The 25228-nt window shown below is 42.9% G+C and overlaps 2 protein-coding genes across 3 annotated transcripts; one reads left to right on the top strand and one right to left on the bottom strand.

The window, feature by feature from the left end:
- Positions 1-4627: 4627 nt before the first annotated feature.
- On the bottom strand, positions 4628-8774 carry fam83d (family with sequence similarity 83 member D). Its single transcript, XM_069677937.1, has 4 exons — positions 8038-8774; positions 6360-6527; positions 6083-6207; positions 4628-5935 (listed from the first exon to the last, which is right to left on the bottom strand). Exons 1-4 carry the CDS (start codon positions 8521-8523, stop codon positions 5038-5040), a joined length of 1677 nt encoding a protein of 558 aa, XP_069534038.1. The 5' UTR covers positions 8524-8774; the 3' UTR covers positions 4628-5037.
- Positions 8775-11559: 2785 nt separating this feature from the next.
- On the top strand, positions 11560-24791 carry zhx3a (zinc fingers and homeoboxes 3a). 2 transcript variants are annotated; one of them, XM_069677936.1, is made up of 3 exons: positions 11560-11652; positions 19787-22694; positions 23238-24791. In XM_069677936.1, exons 2-3 carry the CDS (start codon positions 19984-19986, stop codon positions 23269-23271), a joined length of 2745 nt encoding a protein of 914 aa, XP_069534037.1. In that variant the 5' UTR covers positions 11560-11652; positions 19787-19983; the 3' UTR covers positions 23272-24791. The 2 variants fall into 2 exon arrangements, with proteins under 2 accessions (XP_069534037.1, XP_069534036.1); XM_069677935.1 differs by having other exon boundaries at positions 11560-11839.
- Positions 24792-25228: the final 437 nt, after the last annotated feature.

Raw genomic sequence — 25228 nt, 5'->3', positions numbered from 1 at the left:
GGACACATGGTGTCGTGGGGGAGTAGTTCAACACAAGTGTTGAACATGTGTTGGACCCAGGTGGCATTGTGACCAGGCTCTGACTCATCGCTGCAGCACCGGACGCTCCACACTTGTGGTTTTAACGGTCAACAGTGCGAGGCATCCCACTCACTGATAACTCCATTTAATACTTAACCAAAAAGACAAAAACAAAATAAGCAAACAGAATCACTCTTAACAGACCTTAGCTTACTCTCCTCGGACAAGCAAGCTGCAAGACACTACAGCTGTTTCTTATGGGCTGGGGCCATAAATCTCTTGTGAATGGCTGGTTTGAGGGTGGGCGCTAAAGAGCAGCTGTACACGTCTAAAAATAGCGTCAAGGCTGCGGCCGGACAGCACGTTAAAGCTCAACATGCAGTTTAGCACAAAGAAACTATCAACAATTCTTTACACCTGCATTAGAACGTCTGCCTAGCATCAGCATTGCTACGCAGGAAGTGACTGACTGTTGTGCAAACTGAACATCGGTGCATGTCACTGCGTCTGACTCACACAAAAACAACTGCCAGATCCTGACCACATAATTCAGACTCACTTTATTTTTCCAATGAGCTGAACATTCGTTATCAGTGTGTCGTGGCCTGAGGCAGAACGCTCCCTCCTCGCTGTAGTGACAACCACCGGCCGCCCCGATGGAAAACAAAGCCAAGATGGCACAGCAAACATGAAATCATTATGACATGCACAGTTGAACAAAGTAGGACTCAGCACATTAAGCACATTTTATCAGTGTTTTCTGTTAGTAAGGTTCTCACTCTCAATTAAAGAACAGACTGAAATTCCTGCATACAGCCCTGCTTGTTTTGGAGCTGATACTAAAATGTGTGAGTGTACATACATGAGCCTGTGTGTGTGTTTGCACACACCTGTTTCGGTGTACTGTAGGGTAAATGTAATTGCTAAACACAGAGGCTGGCAGTGTTTAGTGATGCCAAATTGTGCCTTTGGGAGTCACTATAGCTCACAATCTGACTAATGAAGGCCAAGTAATCAAGCTTCAAACTCATCAACCATGTTTGCAGTAATTAAAAGGTTTATGTTCAGCACCAGGAGAGCCGTTTGACTCTGTCGATCTGTGTCAGAAGCCAAACCTGATGTCTGTTATGTCGGGGAGCCAGAACCAAAATCTGAACATTTGACTACAGAATAAACGGCTCTGACTGTTTCTTCACTTTATATGACAATATGAACAGAACAAATTCTGTGTCACAGTTAGAAGTCCGGTCTTTGCATTGACACCCAGCCACAGAGGGAGCCTACGTAAATATACACGGTGATGGATATAAACCCAATAATCAATTGTATGACGAGAGCTGTCTGTCTGCATCACCCTGATCTATTCTGTCCTGTGGGACTGTGAAGGGCTGTGAGGAGGGGACGGAGGGGCTGTTAGTGTTAAATACTGCAGTCATACACACAAACCCTGGCCTTCAAATCTGCAAGACATACACTAAAAGACACAGGATGACGTAAAGAAAATAAACACGTAATACTCATACGAATGTGCATTTAATGAATGCATTACTGTTTTTGCAGAAAAAAATAATTTCTCTGACATTTGGTGTGAACCCATAACTTATTATAATCTATCTTCTACTAAAACAGAAGAACAATATTGTTGTCCCTAAATCAAGGAACCTACAATAAACAGATTATTTCACATCTGATTTGACTTTATGCACAGTAGCATACACATGCTGACTAACTGAATTAGGCCAAACACAATATTTGTTACGTTATATCATGTTACACCTTCTATCAGATGTGCTGACATCCACATGGATTTTACCCAGCATGCTGCAGGAGATGTTCTACCATGGCTGTTTGTCTCTTCCAAATATATGTCCATTCCAAACATGCAACTGATCATTATACAGTTTAACAGCCACCAGGATAAATCAAAATAGTTAAAATATCTAAAATTCTGTTTAAATGCTGATAATTCAGCTGTAGAGCTCACGTTTTGTGTAGAAAAACACTGATATTGTGTTTAATTTTAAGGAATAATGCATTTTGTTTCTCCAGAGCTCCAACACTTCTCCATAAGGGAATTGAAGCAGGAGAATGAGGAAAATGAACGGTGAGCATGTTTTAGCTGAGGACAGGGCTCTCTCTGGTGGCTGAATCCTGCCAGTGTAACATCTGCCGCTCATCACGAGCCTGAGCCCACTAAATGAGTAAAAAATGCACTTTCTCTCCAGGAAGAAAAGTCACATAAAAAGTCAATCATAGATATAGTTTTTTAATTGTTGCGTGTGAAGTGGGATATGCGAGCCTCTCTGTTCACCAGTGAGCCGAGTCTAATAGGTACAGACTGTTGTGTTGTGGATCCCCCACTGCTTCCTTGATTACAGCCAGTGGTTGCTTTGCAGCAACCAATTAAAATCAAATACCATTTTCTCACATATTACTACCATTTGTATTTACTCGTAGATCTATTCCCTTCAGCTGCACAGTTTTACATAATGAATGCAGAGGCTTTTGATGTGTTTGCCTGGTAGGAGCTGCACACACCGCAGGAGGAGCCGCTGAAAGGCCCGCTGTTCTCCCCTTATTGTTGTGTAGCAGTTTTAGGCAGAGGTAAGTCTGGAAGATATTTTGGCATCTTGTACATAAAAAACTGATTTTGTTACACTCACTGATGTTTGTTATAAATTCATGCAACATTGTACAGTAATGGTTATAATCTTGATTTATTGTGACATTTTAGTACATTTTCCTTTAAAACCTACCAAAAGTAAGATCAGTTCTTTTCTCACCATATCAAACAACAGATATTAAACTGCAGTCAATCCTTCAATGAATTAATATTAGCTAAGCTACTGTTTGCCAATAATGTGGGGGAAAAAAGTAAATTATCTAATGCATAAATCAATGGTGGAAGAACCACTAAGGATGTTTGTTTCATAAAGGTTAAAGATAACTGTATGTTACGGAGGCTGAATGACCACAAGCAATATTTTATAATATATAACATTATATTTCTATGATACATCATTTGATTTCACTGTCTGTTAGTTTATGGGAAACTAACATCATATCAGAAGTAAAACAATTAGCTAATTGACAAAAATGAGTCATTAGGGATGGTCATCAGATTAATGGGCAATAGGAAAATGTGTTCAAGTTCATCTCATCTGTCAGAGGTCATGTCTTTATCTATGGAAACCATAACTGTCAGATGTAGTGGAGTAAAAAGTCCAATACGTGTAAAATAGCATTAAATTAATCACTCAAGTAAAGAACAAACACCTCAAAACTGTGTTTAACTACAGTAGTTGAGTGAATGTACTTAATGTAGTTAATGCCACAACTAGAAAAAATAAATATATACAATCATGAATATAATAACCCACTTGACCACTCAGTCTGTATCAGTTTCAATATCAATATTTAAAATACATTTTTATATAGGTTACTTACACTTAAGTACTATATTACTTATATTAATTACATTATCCACAGTATTTTGAAATACAAGCTGCTGTCAACGCAACTCTGTGTTTAATGCAACCCTTTACATATCATCACAATGGTTTTGTTCTATATGTACCATTAACTTTGCATAAAAGTTTGATTCCGAAATTTAGAGACTGGTCAGTAAACTTCAGCCTAAAGTTGATCATCTGTAAACATCACAGGTGTCTTTGAACACTATCATCATGGACTGACACCACATCAGGCCTTCTACCTTTGTGAAGAAATCCATCTGTGCATCTTAATATGGGAGAGTTACACCTTATCTCCTCAATATAGTTAATCATTAGTCACATAAAGCTGGGAGTGAGTAATACATTTATAACTCTGGCCTTTCTGAGGGCACTTCTCACCACAGCCAAGACACTGACGTGTTTTGATCATTCACAGTGGGACCTTTGTGCTTAGGTGTGAGATATGAAGACTGAAACCCTGTTTGTGCCAGGCTCAGCCGCACCGAGTGCCCCAGTAAACCATGATTGAATTTATGTGGAGACTCAAAATAACTTTAAGTAGATTGTTGCTAATGTGGAGCTTTGCAAAAATGCCAACCATTTGTTTCACTGCTGTATAAAAATTAGCTTTTTTCCCCCTCCACTGTTAAGCCATCTAAAATCCCTATTTGCAAGAATAATGTTGACAAGTATCTACATGGAAAATGAAAATAAAACTTATTATAACAGCAAGTAATTAGCATTTGTAAAATCCAATCTGTGTGTGTAAAGAAGCATTCACTTAGCATTATTTCTAATCTATGCTTGTAATCTGTGACAGTTTCTCCTCCAAATCCACCCTGGATACAAACTGTGATTGGCTGCATAATCAGCAGAGGTGCCAGTATCACAGATGCTGTCTCTCAACTAATTGCATGAAGACACTGCAGTGCACGAGGCGCAGGTGCTCATTCTCTTTGTCACTTTGCCGTGGTTTGCTTCCTCGTGTATCCTGGAACTTCTGAACAAATGTTTTTTAAGATATTCTTAACAGCAAGGATACGATTGCAACTGCAATGGCAAAAAAGTCAACACAAGGGAGGGATAAGTAGGAAGTATTAGGAAAGACAAAAAAACACTCATCTAGCAAAATACTACTTTGTTTATTGGCAAAGCGTAGTCAGAGCCAGCTTCTATCTGGAATGTTGATCAGAGGCAGTTACAGCAGCCAAATGTGATTTAGAAGAAAAACAGCACCTCGGTGCATTTTCACTCACATTACAACAGGTATTATCCGGTCTTAATCACATGAGCAAATCATACACATGAAACTGACATGGTCAAAAAATATAGAATTGCACAGTGTCTTTGGTGAAAACAATCATTTTTAAAGATCTGCCTCACACAGCAGAACACAGCATGAAAAGGACAAAAGTAGGAACTGCAGAAAAAAGACAAATAGAAGAATTTTGGAATTTTACTGCATAAGCCAAAATCACTTATTTAAAACAGAGGATCCACAAGAAACCTTGCCATAGCTCTTCCCCCACTGCTCTTCATCACCAAAATCCCTGAGGACAAACTAGTGTGCACATCTGGCTCTTGGCCATGTGCCCATGCCCGCACTTTCAACAAGCAGTCTGGGGTTTGGTTCCTGCCCACAGTCTTTGTGTACCCTCTGCCTGCTGAGAGTGCCAGCCCCCTGAGTCATGTTGGTGACGTCCGCTAGCTCTCTCCTCTGGGACAGGCTGGTCACCATGTGCTCCAGCTTAGAACGGATGGTGGAGTAGTGGTGCTGGCGCTCTTTGGTCAGCTTACGGAAGCAGTCCGTTAAGGTTTCGTCTTCAGCTACATTGGTAGGCGAGATGAGCCTGGGAGACACAGATGAGGGAGAGGTGGTCTGGTTTGGCGTTGTGCTTGTCAGTGTGATGACATTGTTTGGGTGCTGTGTGGACTGTTGGTCAGTCTGGGTGTCACTGTCCGTCACTGAGCAGCTGGTCTGAGTGGAGGCATGGCAGGAGATGGTGCTGGGGGTCAGTGGCTCTTTCTCTGCTAGCTGATCTGCCGGGAGGGGCAGAGCAGTGTTACCAGCCAGGATCTCCTCTTGCATGTGCTGCTGCTCCTTCAGGTCGTCATTTCTAGTGAAGGTTTCAGGCACTGAGTTGGTTATACAGTGATCAGGAGTTGGGGGTTCACACAGGTGCTGGACAGCTAAGGTTCGGGGCTTGCGGCTTGGTGTGCTGGTCAGACACACTGGTTCTGCAGGCCTCTCATTGGCCAGTCGAGGGGAGGAGGTGACTGAGTGTTTAATGAGAAGGTGCTCGTACATGCCGCTGTTTCGGACACTCGGAGGTCCTCGAGCGTTTATAGGTAGAGATTGGGCATAAAGGATGCGAAATTCTTCGTCAAATTTCTCTGTTATCTGACCTGAAAGCTCAATGAGGTTGCTGCTGTTTAGTTTGCCATCAGTCCAGTTGAACCTGCACAGAAATGAGATTATACAACATGCAAGACTGAAAGTAATCAGCTTCCAATTTCAAAACACAGCAAAAGAAAAGGGGGAAATCTGGGGGGGTTTAGGAATTTCAATGTGACATAATAGCCAGTAAAACAGTTAGCAGTCTTACCTGTATGAACCTGTAGCCACCTTGTTTCCATCAATCAGCATGAACCTCTCATGAACCTCACCAGTAATCCTTGCTCCTGATCTCATGTAATAAGTGGTGCCAGTTATGGTTCGCACTCTCATTTGCTGTGAGGATTAAAAAAGAGAAACCACAGGAGTGAGAGATTAGTGAAGACCCGCCCAGTCATATCTTAAAAGGATATATTTCATTTGATGCCATCTTCTGTTGGTATTGTGCCCACAGAGCCACACCCAGCTTTACTGAACCAACCACATACCCGTAGGTCATCCAAGCGAACACCGACATTTCTGCACATCTTGAGGAAAGCAGGAGCACATGATTGGTCCAGCAGGATGTAGACAGGGACTTTGCGGTGGCAGCATGCCTCCTGGAGATCCTTAAATATATCCAGGTCTGTCAGGGAGTCTGTAACTATGGCAATCACCTGCAGTGGAAAATTACAGAAGTAATATAACAGAAATCCTTTTAGGGCTGCAGCTCTGCTCTCCCAGATGTAGCACATGACTGTGTTTTTATTATTATCAAATGCAAGGCCTTATTCAAACAGAGCTGTGAATCTCTGTCAGACCCACTCCCAATAATGTGTGTGCTGATGAGCTTTCTATTGACTGTGGTCTGTTACCATGGCAATCAGCAGTAACGCTTGGTCAGCAAACAAGTTACTTTTGTACAAGAGACGAAGTAGGCGCACTGTAAAGCTTGCCTCCATTTGCCTGAGCTTAGGTTAGCACTGAGATTCCTGTCTTTCACGAGGAAGAATGGAATTTCACATGCTGTGGTAAAGGTTGTGTGTGGAGGATTAGACACGGATGTTTACATATCTCAGATTTATTGCTTCAAACTGGTGTTATCCACATGCAGCTTTGTCTGTAGTTCCCCGCCTTGTTTGGATGATAATGTGTGGGTGCATATTTTTGGGAAAATGCTAAAAAACAGAGTTAAATTTCACAGAAAAAACAAGGCCAGGCTGTTCCTGCGAGCTGATTAGTGAGGCTGTAGATGCAGTAAGTTGTTAGAGCCAGTGGCGCAGTTGTACAATAAAGACTGTGTGCACAGAACAAAAGGACGGACGATCTAACAGATACATTTTGATGAGAATACTCTTCTAAGGTTTCCACAGACTGCAAGCACACAGTGTATACACCACCACATTTTAGCTGTAAATGGGAGAGGGTATCTAGTGTTTAAAGCTTTCTAATGAAAGAGGGAATGCAAACTTTCATGGAGGGGAACAAAAGCGTGTCGAGGCACATCTGGCACGCAGGCCCTACATAGGCCTGAGGTGCTGCTGAAGCCACACACTCCCTTCATGCTGGAATGTCTCCTTTCAAAACCATTGGCTGCCCTGACAGCTCCCATCAGCAACGTTCCATGAATATTCATGGTCTGTTTTTTTTTTATCGTTTTATTCTTTCGGTCACTGATTTCTTTCTGATCAAGATTTCAAGCCTGAACTTCAGAATTTCAAACTGATCAAGGAAATTCCATGGGGACAATCTCACATGTATTTTAAGAACAATACAAAGAAGATTTTCCCTAAAAAATATTTTAATTAGGCACTATATACACACACACACACACACACACACACTAAATTACCTTGTGTATTAATTTGACAAACAGCCTGATTAATAATTATCCTGTCCAAGTGTTGATACCACACAAATCCATGCTTAAAAGGAATAACAATAATGTAAATGTAAAAACTTAAAAATATTCTAATGTAAAATAATTGCGGTTAGAAAATACAAATATAGACGAAATATTATACCTAGTGTCTCCTTATGAACATTGAAATGATAAGTAAATGTTCATTAAAACACCAGTGTATGCAGTGTTTTTAGAATCAGGTGCCAAAATTTTAAAAATAACAAAAGGTAATGATATTATAAAACAGTATTCTGCTGTGTTTACAACGCTTCCTTTGTGCATACCTCTCTGGCACTTTTAATCATACGCCTGGCAGCCTCCTTGCAGCTGTATATGCACTCCCCGTAGCTGGGCTGGAAGTGCGCCACGGCCCGCGTGACGCCCCGGTACGAGCCGGCGGTAAAAGCGGGCCAGCCCATCTCCAGCAGCGGCGGCTCTACATCCGACACTTCGGGGAAATAGGTGACGGAGGAGCAGTCCAGGGAGCTACTGAGTGACTGCTCCAGAGCCTGGTCCTCCCCGTGGAAGGACACACACCGCGGGGGCACGGCGGCGCTCCTGATCTGCTTGATCTCATCGTCCGACAGGAAGTTTGGAATCCTCTCTTTTCCGAGAAAGTCCAGAAAGTTGTCGAGACCTCCTGACAGCAACTCCTCCAGAGCCAGCCGGTGTCTCTCGTTGTAGACCTCCTGAAGGTTCAGGTCATCGATCCCGGTGGGTTTTGGACCAAACCTCAGAGGTGAGTCGTCCAAAAGTTGCGACAGAGCCATAGTTGGGTATGTTGTTCCCCACTTGCCCTCTGACAGACTCTACCGTATAGCAGGTTGCAGGTAACGTTTGACCTACAGGAAGACAAATTCGTATTTTGTTTTTTCCCTCCGTTCCTGTCCGTCATGGATCCGTATTGGCTGTCGGGCAGTTGTCAAACCGGAATGGCGTCTCCGGGCTCGCTGAGTCAGACTGTCAGTCTAATGCAAAGTCGATCTTATTGGCTCATTTGGAGGCAAACAAGCCTCCTGTACGTCCCTCTGCTCTGCCCTGATCCGGTTACACCGAGCAGACACACAGAGCCCCCACTCCGACGCTTTTTCCTGGTATCACGGACGATGACAATTCTTGAGCCCAGCCTCAATCTCTGATTAAAAATGGAAAAAGAAACAAAAGAAAGCCTTGCAATTTCTATTTTAAACTCTTATGTTCTCGCAACTGTGGCTAACAGTTTCACTTTTATTTCGGAAGAAGATAAACATGTTAAAAAGTAAATTTCCCATCTGCCAATTTATTTGTCCAATGACTTAGTGAGAAACTCATAGCTTTCGAAGCTGTTTGTGTAGAGGAGAGGAGCAGCACTTTCTCAATGATGGTGTGAAGCATCTCGATACATCTAAGTCTGTGGCCCACAGTGTGAAGCCTGGGGCTCATCGACATTTTTTTTTCTTTACAGTCCAAAAAACAAAACAATGCCTGGTAATTGTGGTTGATGTCTTTGTTATAAGATGCTACCTAGATTGGGACGACGCACACTCAGGCTAAGGCTAAGTGCATTATAATGTCAAATGGGATGTGGATTACAACACAAAAAAGGATCAGAGTGTATCTGAATGTCAAGGATACGGCTATGAAATGAGTCTCACATCACAGACAAGGTGTGCGTTATCATTAAATACTCGGCAATAGCTACAACTGCGGGTAACTATGGCAACGGTGTCTACGTCGGATGGATGATGTGCGTTTGACGACAAACTACAAGTTTAGGAACAAGCGCGTTAAAACGGGACGACTCGTCTTGATAAAATTAAATAAAGTATAGCCTCCAACGTTTTTGGCCTTTCATTTAGCCTGTGTTAAGTTTTTGTTAACTCACTATGTTTCGTCTTCATTAGACCTAACGTATCAAAACCAACTTGGTTTGTTAAATAGTTATAGAGTATAACCATTAGTAAATAACATTTGAAATATGTCTCAATACAACTTTTGAACGCGGAAAAAATCATTTGGGTACATGCGGTTTACGTTATATAAAAATAGAATATTCTAAATGATAAGGTAAAAAATTATATTTGTACATAAAATATATTTAAAAAACATCCAAACCTGAGGAGTTCTGAAGATCTGGCACCTGACGATAAAGAAGAAAATGAACCGACAAGAAAAATGTTCTAAACATTGTCTTGAGACTCTAATTTGCATTCAACACGAGATGGTGTCCTGTGTGTGTGGCCTACTGGCCTAAGGGCAGACCTGCAACAGAGGAGAAAGTGCTAACAGTACAAGACACTCACTCCCCTAACCTAACCATCAAACTATCCAACTGAATGCAAACTTGTTACAAATAGTAATATGGTTAGAAATATTTTACTGATAACAAAATATAAGTAGGCTGTTGTAATGAGCTCCTGCATCCTGTCCTTTACTTCATCACATGCTATCCGCATGTGCACCAAATATATTGCTGTGACATTTTGCATTTCTGAGACAAATGTAATTGAATCCGTGTACTATTCAAGATCGTGCAAAAGTAACACGTCTCACTCCCGCAGACCAGAAACACGGTCTGGGTTTTTGTTTTGCTATTGAGTGATTCATCTTCCACATATATAATCTTTGTTTTCCTGATCGTACACAGCCACAGGCAGCGTTTGAACCCCGTCGGGACAAAGTGGGAGGGAAGAGAAAATCCGTGTTTTCTAAATACTGGGGGCCTGGCTGTTGTAGCTCTGCCCTTTATATTCATACGTTACAACGGACATTCAGTGTTTATGTTGCATATGCTGCAGACCTCATACCTCCAGTCCCCCCAACCTGTTATATATACATACTGTAGCCAAGTGTAGCCTACATATGTCTAAATCTATCTTATTATTATTATATTTCTAGATCGACATGTAATGTGCTAATAATACTCAGTGTCACTACAATATCTTATTGCTCTTGCTTCCAAAATGTATATAACCATATTCCTTGATACTTCTTTACATATGAGAAGCGCAAGACCCCATATCACACAAACATGTAATGAGGAAATTCCCTCATTCTATAGGCCTACGTGTGATTTTGGGCCCTTGTTCGTAGTGCGCTTTTACGCACAGGAGGCCAACAAGGTCACGAGGGTCACAGCCGTATATTCCCTGTTCTTCACGATAAAACAGAGTAACAATGGAAATCTATCAAAGATTAAAAAAAAAAAAAATCTCTATTTTTAGCTTCAAAACTGGACATGAACAACTAGGCTACATTTACTGTACATCTGCGTAAATTGGTCTTCCACTATTACGCGTGTGCGTAAAAGTCTATTTTAAGACAGGCTAATAAGCCTGTGCTTTAAATGACAATTCCCACAATGATTAATATTTATAGTAGCCCATCAAGATATATTTTTTCAAAGACAGCAGCCATCTATTGAAAAAAAAACAAAAAAAACATGTGACCCAATTAAAAAGACGTTTTGGGCGAGGAAGCTCACTGAAACGGTAGATTACTGAACTCGTGTCAAATCCCAAATTTACACAATACAATCCATCTGCTCAGCCTGCTCCGCGGCGCCATTGTAGCTATGTATAACCCAATCTGTTAGAGCACTGCCTATAACGACATACCCAAATGTGCAATGTGCTCAGTATACGTCCCCCCCACCCCCTCACACACACACGCACACGCACACACACACTCACTCACTCTCACACACACACACACACACACACACACACACACACATCACCGTCCCATCCCCGCCCCTTTCCAAAATTTTAGATGAAAGGGCTTTTGGATTTTGGATGACGCTCCGAATCACGTGTTCATAGGAAATACACTCGCTATAATTTTTTTGGAGCTGCCTCGTCCTGCACCGCCGACCATAGTTGTTTTGCCGTCTCCATACAGTGTAGCAGAGGGGTGGAAAGGTAATGTAATGTAATGTACCTTGCCGTGGTCAGTGACGGGTTCACGCCAGTTCACCGGGTTCACTTGAGGAGAGCTCCCACCCCCTGCTCGCCTCCTCTTCTTCTCAAAACGCAACGATCGGAGCTAATCCAATATAATTCATTTATATATTAATGTCGGATTCCATTTTTCCCACCGACTGTTGAGGTAAGGACACATCTACTCTTCCAAAACGCGAATATCTCTCATTATTGGCGAGCTGCGATCTCCAAAGTTGTTTACTGAAATTATGCCTCGCTATTGAATATTGAATTTTCATCTGGTGCTGTAGTCAAGGCAGTTTATATGAAGTCGCCAATGTATAAAATGGCGACAGTAGGTGGAGGAGGGGGTGGAGGATTTTTGGGAATATTCATAAGGTTATATAGAGTGCCAGATCGTCTTTGGCAAGTATGCTCCGAGGCAGTGTGTTGCCCCACAGCCTTGTGAATGGAGTGAAACGGGTTAACTCGTCAGTTTGTTACAGTTACAACAACGGATCCCCCGCCTGGCTGCATTTGCGCTCCTTCTCGCGCTATACAATGTGGCGTATCTGCTTATTATATTGCCCAACGCGCTGTATTTCCCCACTGTGCTGTTAGTGTGAGTGCTTCTAGTTGAGAAAGACTTCTGAACACAGTGCTATAGCAGGCTTATCGACTGACACAAGAAACCTTCGAGTCCATAGATGTTCAAACTGCACGTCAAGTATCAATTTTCATCTATTGATCGCTCTCTCTCTCTACACATTCTTCCTCTTCACTGAGCAGAAAGGTAGGCCTATGTCTATGCACAGGACTCTTTTTCTTTCATTTCCTCCTCTTCCTTCTGCCAACATGTGCTGCTGCCCTACTCACACACACACACATACACACACACACACACACACACACAGTGAAACATATACAGTACAGGAAGAAGAGCTGCTCATATCAGGAGCACGCAGATATTTAGCAAACTGTGGCTTATCATTGAGGCATGGGATTGAAAAATACCAGTTCTTGTCGGGTCCCATTTTCTATCTGTACATAAATATTGACCCAGCTCTGAATGCCATGTGTCTCCCACTGCCTTCAGGGGAGGGACCTCTGCTGACTAATGTTGCCTCCGTGGATCATGTGTGGGTCCATAACACAAGCGACAACCCCATTTAATTCAAGCAGGCAGCTAGACAGGCATGAATCACTGGTAAAATTTGGAACGTGTTTTAATTATTTAACTATGTAAGCTTGTTACATATAATGTAGGTCATGGAAATGACGGTGCAACACTTCAGCCAGAGAGTAGGTGTTTGGACTATGGAAGGCGTCTCCAAGTGTGGAGTAGAGTTCAGTGGACATTTCTGCACTCCGGTAGTTCAATTTCGGCATGTGTGATGACGGGCTAAACAAAGGTAAATGAGCTCTGGCTGTGCAGATCCGGCGGATTGGGATCAGCTTGGCCCGGTGAGTTGAGTGTGTGTGGAGTTTTTCACTCCAGCAGTACGCTTACACTTGGGGAATGTCAATTCCCTTTGTGGATCCCTGGGAACGGTCTTCCATCTCCCTTCTCGGAACTGCTCTAATGAGGCCAGGCATATTGCCTTTCATCCCTCACTCCCTGCAATTAGGCACAGCTCACAGTTTTCGTTATGGCCACAGCGGAGTGTTTGTATACACAGACACAATGTAGTGGGCCAAGGCTGCCCACTCCCCTCCGCAAAGCAGTGTCTTTGCACAAGCCAGCCCTCATATACCTGGAAAATTGCACTTTTCAGGATTTGGTGTTCTGTTTTCCTACAGCAGTCACTGTAGATGTTTGTGTGTGCCTCCCACTGCTCAAAATGAATCCTCCGCCAGAAAATACTGAGGAAGGTCATATGGTCATGATTTGCAGATTTAGCTTACATGGTGTGTATAACATTCCTTGAGTTCAGAGAAGAAAATCAGCGATCTAATGCCAACCAGATCTATTTTCCTTCCGCTTTTATACAAACAAGCATTCGTGGTCGTGGCATACCTCATGATCCTCACAAAGTGCTATTTTTCCCACCAGAAAGGACAACGTTCTATACAGGTTCACTTTTATTTCGGTCTTTCATCCTTTTTGGTATTGCTTTTGTCATCGGACCAATGCCGTATTGCAGCCCAGGCGGCTGAAAAAGCCTCACTAAAACAGCATGTTTGCACAGTTCCACCCAAAAGAAATGCCGGTGCAATGGCGGGGGGAAAAAACCTCCAGGCTGGTGGGGAAAGAGCCCCTGCCACTTTCTCTGTCCCATGCAAGAAAGGTTTGGTCAGCAGGAGCTGGCATTTGCCAGGCTTTGGCAGTTAGAGGAGGCTGTGATGTCAGCCATTTTAGGATGGACAGTACAATGTGCGGTACGCCGCCATCTTTCTTGCTTTTCTTCTTAAGTTGCCAAATGAATGCCTGTAGTCTTGGCTACAGAACTGAAGAAGTTATTCATCAAAAGTGATGTAAAAGGAGGCATGACTCAGAATTTTTCTCCGTGCACCATGGTTTATTTGTCTGTCATTCTTCTGGGCCACGGATAGAAGGGTTTGGAGAACAATGTAAGATTTCAACAGTGAGCGCTCACCCTAACACAAAACAGAACCATGCAACATAGATGCTCAGACAGCCAGAGTGCAGTAGGTATGTAGAGCTCCGCCACAGTCTCCAGGCCTCTGCACTGATTTAGCAAGACAATAACACTGACAGGAGGTCAGTTACAGTGTGTACAGCTCCGATATTTCTTTCATCAACCTCCGTTGTGAACATAAGAAAAGTGGAGCAGGCATTTTTGTGTTGCTACGCCCCGACTGAGAAAGAAAAAGCAATGTTGTTGTAGCGGACCTCACCCAAAGTTATCTGAAAGAGACTTGAAGCATGAATCGACTTTTCAAAGATGGTGGCGGGGCATGTGGATTAAGTTTGTCCTGCACCGGATGCAGTCTGGGGAATTCAGTGTGTGTGTGTGTGTGTGTGTGTGTGTGTGTCTTGAGGTTGGTGGGTGTGGGCGAGTGACTCTGCTGTGTGTGTGGCATGGTGGGCAAGGGGAAGAGAGGGGTTGCCATGGTAATGTTAACACATGAGTGGCACCACCGACCGGTCTCCCAGTGGACGAGGCTGCAGTCATGGAGGTAAGGGGGGGAGTGTGTTTGTGTGTGTCCATGTGTGTGTGCATGTGAGGAGGACGAGATTGGCTGACAACACCTGCATCTCACACATCCAGTCACTAATACACACGCAAACACACCCATGTAGAAAAAACCTGCATGTCTTCAGCTGGACGGGCGATGCAGAGTGTGTGGACTCATGTGTTGCATTAGCACTGTGCTAAGGACCCTGATGACTCTGAATTGTTTTTCAGCACACGTAACAATGAAGTCCGACACTTATTCATGCTGGCAAGCGTACAGTGGCATTCACGCAAAAAGATGTCCCCAAACTGAAACCTGTCCACCCTTACTGTCAAACAGACCCACATTCATCCACGCTGGTAGCCTGATGGACAGAGGAGACACCCAGACACGCAGGAAACACAGCAATCCCAATCTGACATTCAGCCGTCTAAAGGCTCCCAGCGCTGGATCACGTTTCCCCTATAAATGAGGCGCCATTGTTCCCAATCTCTTCACTGTGCAAGACAGTAATTGCTCTCGGTCTCTGGCTTATATTTGAGTGTCCAGCTGATCCACTCACATGACGTTAATCTATTTAATGGACATTTGGCACAAAATGTTCCCGCTAAACAGATTTTTTTGATCATTCAAATGTATCTGTCAGGAGTCCCCCCCACTCTGCCCCAAACCCCAGAAGACGTCAGGTCATTTTTTGGCTGATTTATGAGGCAAACTCCCAAGACAGTTTTGGATCCTTGTCAAAGCAAATTACACGCAAAACAAATATTGTCATAAGAGAGAGAATTTATGCAAATTTTTTAGCTCCTCCGCGACTGTCGCATCAAGAGACTCCTTGCCAGTTACTCTGTTCAAAGAGAAAGATTTTCAGAACAGTACAGGTGCTAAATGTAGGGAGGTAAGGAGAGAGAGAGTGTGTGTGTGTGTGTGTGTGCGTGCAGAGGGTGTGCGGAGATGTGTGCCTACGAGGTGTCAGCGGGGAGGAATATTGAAACAGCAGAGCCTGTCATCATCATCAGTCATCCTCTCACTTCACTCCCAAATGTCTGAGTTTCGTCTTCCTTTGTCCTTCTTCCTCCTCCAGCCTTCACATTCTCATTCATCTGACAGGCAGCACAACAAAAACACCGATCTCTGTTTGTTAATGTCAACTGTAGGTGACCCAACAATCTGGGAGTGTCTGAATCAGTGGACTGTTTTGAATTAAATTTTAATGTTTAGCAACCACTTTGCAGCCTCGCCTCCCTTTCCGCTGGTAGCAGCCGGCTGTAGATTGGGCATGTTTTTCGTCTTGTAATATTGTAATTACTGCAGCAGTTTATGAGGTGATGAAAGGGAATACATGCTGCTTTCTTTCAATTGGTTTGCTGAAATAGAAGCGGCACAGTCAGCTTTTTTCCATGTAAAAGTATGGATAGTATAATTGAATATTAATGAGATGTAAATATTATATTGTTATGGAAATGACAGGGTAAGAGCACATACAGGGAGGCCCTCCTGTAAATCTTAAAGCTGCTATTAAATCAGGCGGAACGTATAAACCCCATCAGAATTTAAACCTAGCATAATCCCATTTGTTTTGAAACGCTTGTTTTTGAAAAGTTGAATGGTTGAAACGTGGTTTTAGTTTGGCGAACAAGGCCCCTCTGCTTACGCTGAGCGTGGGTGTTCAGAAAGCACGTCTGAGAGCTCTGCCACTTTTCCCTCTGTTCAGATACGACTCCCCTGGTCTGCTGAGATGAAAAGAGTTTCCTCCCCTTGCTCCACAGAGCCAGTGCCAGTGCGAGGACATACGACACACCGGGGACAGTAATCGTCTGAGCGTTGTCTACCTCACCGGTGAAACACAAGGCCTGGCTTTTCAGACGGAACTATTCAGTGGCTCCCTGTCTGGGAAGCCCTTGTCCTGTGTCTGATCACACGTCTCACTCGCCAGATAAAGCAGCCCATTCTTTTGATAGGTGACCTGATTCTTTATGTAACCTTTCCCAACTTTTGGCTTGTCCTGGGTTTTCTCATGTAGGAAGTAAAGTGTTCTTCCTGGGAGGGAAGTGTCTGTACTAGGCCAGACTGGCCTCCCCTCTGTCGCAGCCTGACGCCATGACCAGGTTACCTTCTTTTTATATTCTAAATCATCCTCTCAAACAGTGAGCTGTCTGTAAGACAAATAAAGAATCACTTCAGCACAGCTCGAGCCCACATTAATTTCCACAAGGTTCTATAGCATGGTGACATCTCTCACACAGATGTTTCAGATGAGCATGACTGCATTCCTCTGTTGCATGAAACTCACTTCTAAATCCCTTGTTCAGTGGAACAAACTCAATGAACGCTGTGTCCTCACCAGGGGTTAATCGAGTGTGCTGTCAGAGGATATCATGACCTCTCTGGCGGCAAAACATACAGCACATGCCCACGTCTGGATGCAGTGAACCAGGATTACTGCATAAGATGCTGGTGACCTAGTTTTTTTGTTGTTTGTTTGTTTTGTTTTGTTTTAGGTTTTTTTTTTCTGTCCAAAAGCAGCCACCATCAGTCGGAATGAAAAGGAGGTAGTCACATGGAGGACGTCACAGTCTGTCTGGGATCAGTGTGTGCTGTCGGGCAGTCATTTGAGGGTTTTAATTCTGGAACAGGTTCATCTTTTATTTACCATCCAGCCGGCCATGGTGAACATGCACGTGGATGCAGTAAAAAGTCTGAGGAAGTGCTTTTCAATGTGTACAGGCCCAGCGTGACAGAAAAAAATCTGTTAAAAGTATGTGAAAAAGTTTATTTTGTAACCAACAAAATGCAGAACAAGATATTGAGGCATGCTGGATTTGAACAGAAACCGAGTTTTAGGTTGTATGTTGGTTGAATTTGTGCAACTGATGTTTTTCGCACAATGATAAACTTGCCATAAAAGGTAAAGCTTGCATGATCTACAAAAATTATTATAGGATAAGACGAGTTTTTAGCAGCATGGCGCATGTCTGAGCTTCTCTATTTTCAGAGAGGAAGAAAAACATTATAGTACCATAATACAGTCTTTGGTGTGCTTCAAAGGTCATGCTGAGGGTGGACAGCAATGTCTCACTTCAGTATTTTTTCTCATCATTTATTTTACATTTTTTGTACTTTACCATGTGACATGACAAAACAAACAAACTGCAGTTCTGATGAAGTACTGGCCAGAATGTATCCGTTGTTTAGTCCTAAAACAGTTAAATATTTGTGGCTTTGTGAGAGAACATTTCATAATGCTGAGAAGAAAGAGGAAAAAATGTTGAAGACTGCAGAGCCAATCCATGTCCATTCTTATGGCGAGAGCATTACAGGCAAAGAAAGCCTGTGGATGTGGTTTGCTAATGGATTTGTGCTCCCACTGATCTGTGTATTGTGTTTGTATGCATGCATGGGCTGTCATGCTGCTTGTTGAACACATGTAGGATTGCATGGTTTGAGCCTGCAGCTATTAAATGGCTTAAAATGTGCTTGTAGTAACTGTCTTAGACCTTATTAGAATGTTTCAGGCCCTTAACAGTGCTGTTGTTGGCTGACTGCTGGGATACACACACATACACTAGTCACCTGTTTTCCCCTCTTGATACTACATTATGCCGGAAGGGTACTCTGTAGCATTCAATGTAAAACATATGGCTCACATCCAAGAGTGGTAGTCAAATACTCAGCCAGCAAAGTCATTTAACCTTCATATGTCTGCTTTACAATTTCAAAACAAAGAGGATCAGTACAGAGCAACCACAGCACGTGGTACAAATCTTGAACATATAAAGGGTTATCCCCAATCCCCCTTGAAAATAATACCTGTACTTAAAAGACAACTTTAGCATTATTTTTGCAGACAAACACAAACCTGTGTGCATATTTTTGCATAAATGTGGTTGCTGCAGACAATATGAAACAGCTGTTAAGGTTAGACACATCCACTACTCTCAATTTGGAGTGGTGAAGTGTATCCCACTCAATAGATGCAAAATCCCCAAGGTATTCTGTGGACGATATTTATCAACTGATATTAACTCTTTCCTGGGGCGAGGCAGGTGGTATCTGGTATCAGTAACACTGATTCAAACATACCACCTCACACTTACACAATAATAACTTAAGTATTAATCTCAGCCCCAACCAGCCTTTTTATTACATTTTTTGCTAATGTCAATATAATAAATAATTCTGTGGACAGATGCCATCAAAAATTAGAAGAACCAGGCCCATGGCAACAGTGAAGAAAAACAAATATTTCTGAGATTAGACTGTCATTTCTGGCTCTGTCGACTTTCATGTTCTTTTTTTCTAAATTCATAATAAGTGACAGCTAGACAGAAGTCTGTAAATCCAAGTAAATAACCAGAACACTGTCAGGCTGCATTGATTGAAGGACTGTTTGTTTGTGTTGGTGTGTGTATGTGTGGATTATTATTGAAAAACCTTTTGCTTTGTAGATTTGCTTGATATTTTATTTAAATATATGTCTTAATATGTAGAAAATCACTAGAATGGGATTTTAAACTTTAATCATAATTTTGTTGATTGACTCTGCTGCCTTTTTTGTTTTGTGTCTAATGAGTTGGAACTAGATTAACGCTTTCTGTACAATCATTGAATGTATCATTTATTGTAACAATGTTTGAATATGATCACTATGAAAAGGGCTCTTTTAAAAGTTAATTTTCATTAGTGCTGTAATTTCTGATAAATGCCACCTACACTTATCACACAGTATTTCCTCCTACACATATTACCATGTGTGAGGCAATTAGCTTTCCCTGCATCCCGCTTACTTTTACATGCTTATGCTTAAGTATTTCATATGTTTCTAATTTTGTCAAGCATAGACGAAAAATCTTTTATCCATATATATATCTGTGATATTTATCTATCATAAAGATAGACGATGTTCAGTAGCCAAACATTCTTTTCTCTAGCTACTAAATTAAAGATGGGCTGGAAGAGTCACATGTCTCTTTTTTGTACTCTTTCCCAACAGGTTCCTTGGGAGCTGCTAAACTTGTCCATGTGACTGGACTCCTAAACTGGCAGAGGGCATGAAGCAACACTGTGATATCATAGTGGCTGGTCCATGACATCAAACTCCATTCAACCCTCTCCACTCTCCACCCGCCCTCTGTTTTCATCATACCGGAAAAACAATCACTCACTCTACCATCTACACAAAGCTCAACAATGGCTAGCAAGAGGAAATCCACTGTACCCTGCATGATACCATCCAAATCCAAACATGTGCGTGAGGAAATCATACTGGGCTCGCTACCAGAACTCCTACCAACAATCCCAGAAGATAGCATACTCAGCATCTCTGGAGAGGAGTCTGGCCATTTCTCTCACAGCTCCTCCAAATCCGAAAGTGGCATCGCGATTCCGAAAGGAGGTACCTACAGCTGTCCAAAGTGCCGTTTTGAGTCCAGAGATCTAAACTACTTTCTGGATCACATGCACAATTGCCACTTAGACTTCAGGGCCCAGCCCACCTTCTACTGCCTGAACTGTGGGGTGTCAGTAGTTCGCTTTGAGGCTCTGGCTCTGCATAATGCTAACGCCCACCCCAAGATAATGGAGGGCTTGGTGACTGCCTCCCTAACTGTCAACCAGCGGGATGGAGTAACAACAGTGGAGCAAAGCCTCTTCATGGGCAGCGGAGAAGAATACAGAGAATCTGGGATCTCCCTCACCAGAACACCAATTGCAAAGATGATGAAAGCCAAGGGGGAGCACAAAAAGATTGTTGTTTCTCACACCGTTGAGGTACGAAAGATAGACACTGGAAAGGATGTAGACCCCAGCATGCTGACAAATGTGCCTGAACTCCAAAACGGGGCTCCTAGTGTTACTGGCGCCCCAGCTATGCCGAGGACCACTGTCACTCACGTGATTGCGACGACAGTGTCCAACCAAGTCTTTCACCAGCACACTCCCTCCCTTTACTCTCCCCCCTCCTCTGATTCCAATAAAGACCTTCCAAAGGTGATGATCCCTCTCAGCAGCATCCCTACCTATGATGCGGCTATGGACACCAGCAGCTTTCTCAAGACATCCTTTGGCAAGTTCCCCTACCCGACCAAAGCTGAACTCTGCTATCTAACTGTGGTCTCAGAGTTCCCCGAAGAGCAGATCAAACTGTGGTTCACTGCCCAAAGGCTTAAGCAGGGCATAAGCTGGTCACCGGAAGAGATCGAAGAGGCCAGGAGGAAGATGTTCAACACTGTGTTCCAGGGTGGAGCACCTCAAAAGCAACCAGCTTCACAACGACACGTCAATCACATTGTAACACACCACACTGTCACTACCCATCCTGGCTCAAAAGGACCAAACTTTCAGATGGCCAAAGTTCCCTACGGCAGTATAAAAACCAGGCCAGTTGGAGTCATAACCACACAGGCTAGCTTGTCAACCAATCCCCATGTCACTAGGGTCTCATATTCTACTCCAATTATCCCCCCAAAGTTTCCATCCACAGTCAGAACAACAAAGGTACTGACCAAGAATACTCAACCCACTGTGGAGCCAGACAAGAGCAATGGCCTCAGCCTGGACATGGCTGGCAGCAGCGGTTGTGTCAGTAGCACCAGCAGTAGTCGAAGCAGCAGTAGCAGCAGTAGTTGCAGTAGTAGCAGCAGCATCAGCAGCTATTCCAGCAGTAGTAATGGTGGAGAGACTGTCACCAGGAAACCGGTTCATAACAGCAGCCCAACCAACAGCATCAACAGCATCGCCACTTGCTCTACAAACATTAGCAATAATGATGAGCACTTTGTTGCTGACACCAATGGGAAACCAAATGTCAAAAGCAACAGTTTATCAATAGGATTGGAGCATTCAAACAGTACAAAGAGTCAAGTGATCATTGATAACACCAGCAAATTCAACATCACCTGCAACAATCATAACAGCGGCATCAACAGTCCACAAGAGCAGACCCATGCCACAAAGCCTGACGATGAACACAACAACTACATCCACAAGACCGACAACAGCAGTATTAGGAATGAGTACCCCAGTACTACCTGTAATGACAGTGTCCCTTACCTGAACCATGCCAGCAAATCCCCAACTGAAAGCACCAGCACTACTGTCATTACAAAAAGCAGCTCATCCATTTTAGATGAGGGTAAAGGCAACAAGGACTTTCCCATAAAAGGTATGTCAATCTTACAGCAACTTATCAAGGAGGAGGACCCATATGCAAGAGACAGAGGCTGTCCAGAGCTGAAAGTTGACCCCATAAAGATCAGTTTCAAGAGGCTGAAGATGAATGAACCAGACACTACATCTGAGATTGTACATCAAGAACGTAAGTCTGAGATAGCTGAGGTGTCTGCTACTCAGTCGTCGTTCTCACCCCCCTGGGGAAACAAGACTCCCCAGCAGCTGCACATCCTCCGACAGGTTTTCTCTAACACCCGCTGGCCAAGCAGTCAGCAGTACGAGGACTTGAGCGTCCAGATAGGCCTTCCTAAGTCAGAGGTGGTGCGCTGGTTCAGTGACAGCCGATATAGTCACAAGAACGGGCAGCTGAAGTGGCTGGAGACCTATCAAAGACCTTCCACAGATTCAGAGGAAGCCAGGGGCCATGGAGATGCTGAAGCTGAGTCACCGAAGAATTCTACAGTGGCAAAAAAGAAACTTGAGCAGGACATGAACAAGCACCTTGAAGGAGAAGCAGGACTGAACTCAGGACAGCGGGTTGTGTGGCAGGATTCATACTCTCCGCTGCTGGGCCTGATGGGGTCAGAGGGGAATGGAGGCCAAGGCAGGGCTGAGGAGTCAGCGCAGCCAGGAGTCCTGCAGGATCCATGGTCAGAGAGAGCGGATGACCACCAGCAACCTGGTGCCAGTCAGTCACTCATTGAACAACAGGCTGATGCCAATCAGGCAAGGTACTTTAGTCAATATGCTTAAAATTACAGTGTTAGAAAAGCTCCTAAGATAAACTTCTCATTCCCTGTGCTTCGTGATATTTTACAAGCCTGGGGCTGGTTATCAATCAAGACAACAAAAACATTGTAAGCCAGGCAGAGTGATGAAAGCATGACAGCTTGTTGTTTGTTGTCGTTGCTGCGTGATGTACAGTAAAGATGAGGCAGGAGAAGTGTGTACAGGTACTCATGCTGAGTAGCTTATTCACGCAATTAAAGGTCTGTGTTTTAGAAGCTATTTTTAGATAAGTAGGAGTCTGGGCCGTTGAATTATAGATTATGAGCGCATGCTAATATATGTGAATAAATCATTACAATTGTCTGGTGAGTGGGATTACAAAGATGCAAGTTAATGTGTACACAGGCCTCTTTTAGCAAGGCCCCCTTCCAAAAATTACCTTACTTGAACAATAGTAATACAATTTAACTGGAAATGTCCAATCATTCCTCACAATATGTACATGTTGTGTTTGCCTGTTTGTTTTGTGTGTATGTTGCTGATAGGGATCGCCTGAGGATGGAGCTGCTGGAGGTGTGATCAAGCAGGCCCAATCTGGCCAGAGGAGCATGATGTTTTAAGGCTGGTTTACTCCCCTGGTCATGGTCTAAAAAGAGTGTTCATAATGACAGCAGATGTGATTGTAGCTGGACCGTTGGACTCTGACTGTAACTGTGAATACCCCCCACCCCTCCTCCTCCTCCTCCGCGTCCTCCTCCTCCTCTTCCATCTGCCATCACTTCCTGCCATCGTCAAAAGAAAGAACTTCTCACCTTTGAGTCCTGTGATGTTTAAGCCTTTCATGCTTCTTTGTGGTTGTGTGGGGAAGGTGCACAATGAGGTCAGTAAGAGGGATCAAAGAAAAGAAAGAGAAAAGACGCACACTGACTGGAAAACTGACTTGAATGAGCGAAGATAGGATAGGATAGGACTGAGAGATTTTGTTTTTGGGTCAGAGGGAGAAATATAAATATATGATTGAAACTGCACTATAAAAGAGGGTTTGTACTGACTGGACATACAAAAGATGTGTCAAGGAAATGTTATTGTTGGCTTTGTGATATTTTTTACTTTTTTAGCAACCAGTACTTCAGCACTGCCTTGAATTTTACTTTTTCCGTTTTTTGGTTTTTCCAATTCTATTTACTCTTCTATAGTCACTGTAAGTCCAGATGCAATCAAACATGGTTTATTTAGATCTGTATAAATGTTGGTGATCACTTTGCAGTTCAGCTACACGCAAGAGACTATATACAATGCACTAATGAAGACAGCAATGCTAAAAATCACACTGCCCCACAGTAAAGGTATTGACAGCTCTGTCAAGATCAATACACTACACTGCCCTGCAAACTGAACAGAGAGAAGCCTGTCACGCTAACGTTGCCTTACTCAGCTCTGTCCATGTGTTTATATGACCTATATGTCCATCACCTTGCTTTCCAGCTACTGTGCTGTCCTGAAAAAAAAAACGAAAAAAAAAACAAAAACATGCCAGTGCATCAATGGTCACTGTTCGTCAATATCTGTGAAAAAAATCTTGTGCTGCTTTCTGTACACTTGGAGATGTTTAACTTTAAGCTGTAATTGTATCAAATATTATTACTGGCAAAATGTTGTTTAAAGCAAAATTATCAATTTGATCCCTAGACACTGACAGAGTGAGATATTGTGCTAGCTAGAGAGCCAAATGAGGAGATCTTTGCTCTCCTCTGAATTTTCTTGTGTTTATATAAACATACAGTCACTACATGAATCCTATTAAGCTGCATCTTTGTCAAGCTGCTAATAGCTAAGAACGGTGCTATACCATCCAAAGTGAAATTGGAGTTTGATCTCCTACCAGCAGTGTATGCACTTGTGTCGAATGTTACAAATTTATTTTGGTTCGAGATAAATGGAATCTGGACTTACGGTGTTATGATCACTTAAAAAACTTTTATGAAATAGTCTGATCATAAAGCACTGTTGTATCATCCTTTCTACACTTCTGAATCTTTACAGAATAAACTGAATACACACCAAGCAGTCATGTCTCATTACTTGCTAAGCTATTTGTGTCAGGAGTAAGTACATATTGTAACATGGATACCAGTCAATTTATTCAGTGATAAATGTGATGGTATCATGCAACGCACTAGGATTGGAGAAGTGCATACAGCCTCACCTGCTGGTTAGCAGCCGACAGTACAGTTAATGCTGTGAGCTGAATTACGGAGGACATGTTTGAGTCCGTTTCCATGGCAGGCAATGGTTATCATATAAGGTATTTATTTTGTCTCAAGATGTATTATGAGGTATTTAGTCTTAAGTATCTTTGCAGATGGTACACAGAGAAAGAGACACAGATTTGCCAGATGTTGCCAAAGAAATGAAAATCCTTTTTGGTCAGGGCACAAAAGGAAGACCAAAGAAAGGTTCCTAAACAAGAATGAGTTTAACTACAACTGAAACAAAACATTCTTCAAAAGCTGTTTAATTTTATAGATTAGGTTTA

This window comes from Semicossyphus pulcher, unplaced genomic scaffold (genome assembly GCF_022749685.1).
Source record: "Semicossyphus pulcher isolate SPU_LCO1_2020_fin unplaced genomic scaffold, fSemPul1.0.p SCAF_3, whole genome shotgun sequence".
In the NCBI taxonomy this organism is placed as follows: domain Eukaryota; kingdom Metazoa; phylum Chordata; class Actinopteri; order Labriformes; family Labridae; genus Semicossyphus; species Semicossyphus pulcher.
The sequence above is the reverse complement of the archived record's forward strand: the minus strand, read 5'-3'. Positions and strand labels throughout refer to the sequence as shown.

Excerpts from the sequence above, each read along its gene's own strand:
- zhx3a (XM_069677936.1), top strand. The coding sequence starts at position 19,984 with ATGGCTAGCAAGAGGAAATCCACTGTACCCTGCATGATACCATCCAAA. Across the intron at positions 22,695-23,237 it reads GCTGATGCCAATCAGGCAAG|GGATCGCCTGAGGATGGAGC; the intron begins GTACTTTAGTCA and ends TGTTGCTGATAG.
- fam83d (XM_069677937.1), bottom strand. The coding sequence starts at position 8,523 with ATGGCTCTGTCGCAACTTTTGGACGACTCACCTCTGAGGTTTGGTCCA. Across the intron at positions 6,528-8,037 it reads TGATTAAAAGTGCCAGAGAG|GTGATTGCCATAGTTACAGA; the intron begins GTATGCACAAAG and ends TTTCCACTGCAG. Across the intron at positions 5,936-6,082 it reads GTGGCTACAGGTTCATACAG|GTTCAACTGGACTGATGGCA; the intron begins GTAAGACTGCTA and ends ATTTCTGTGCAG.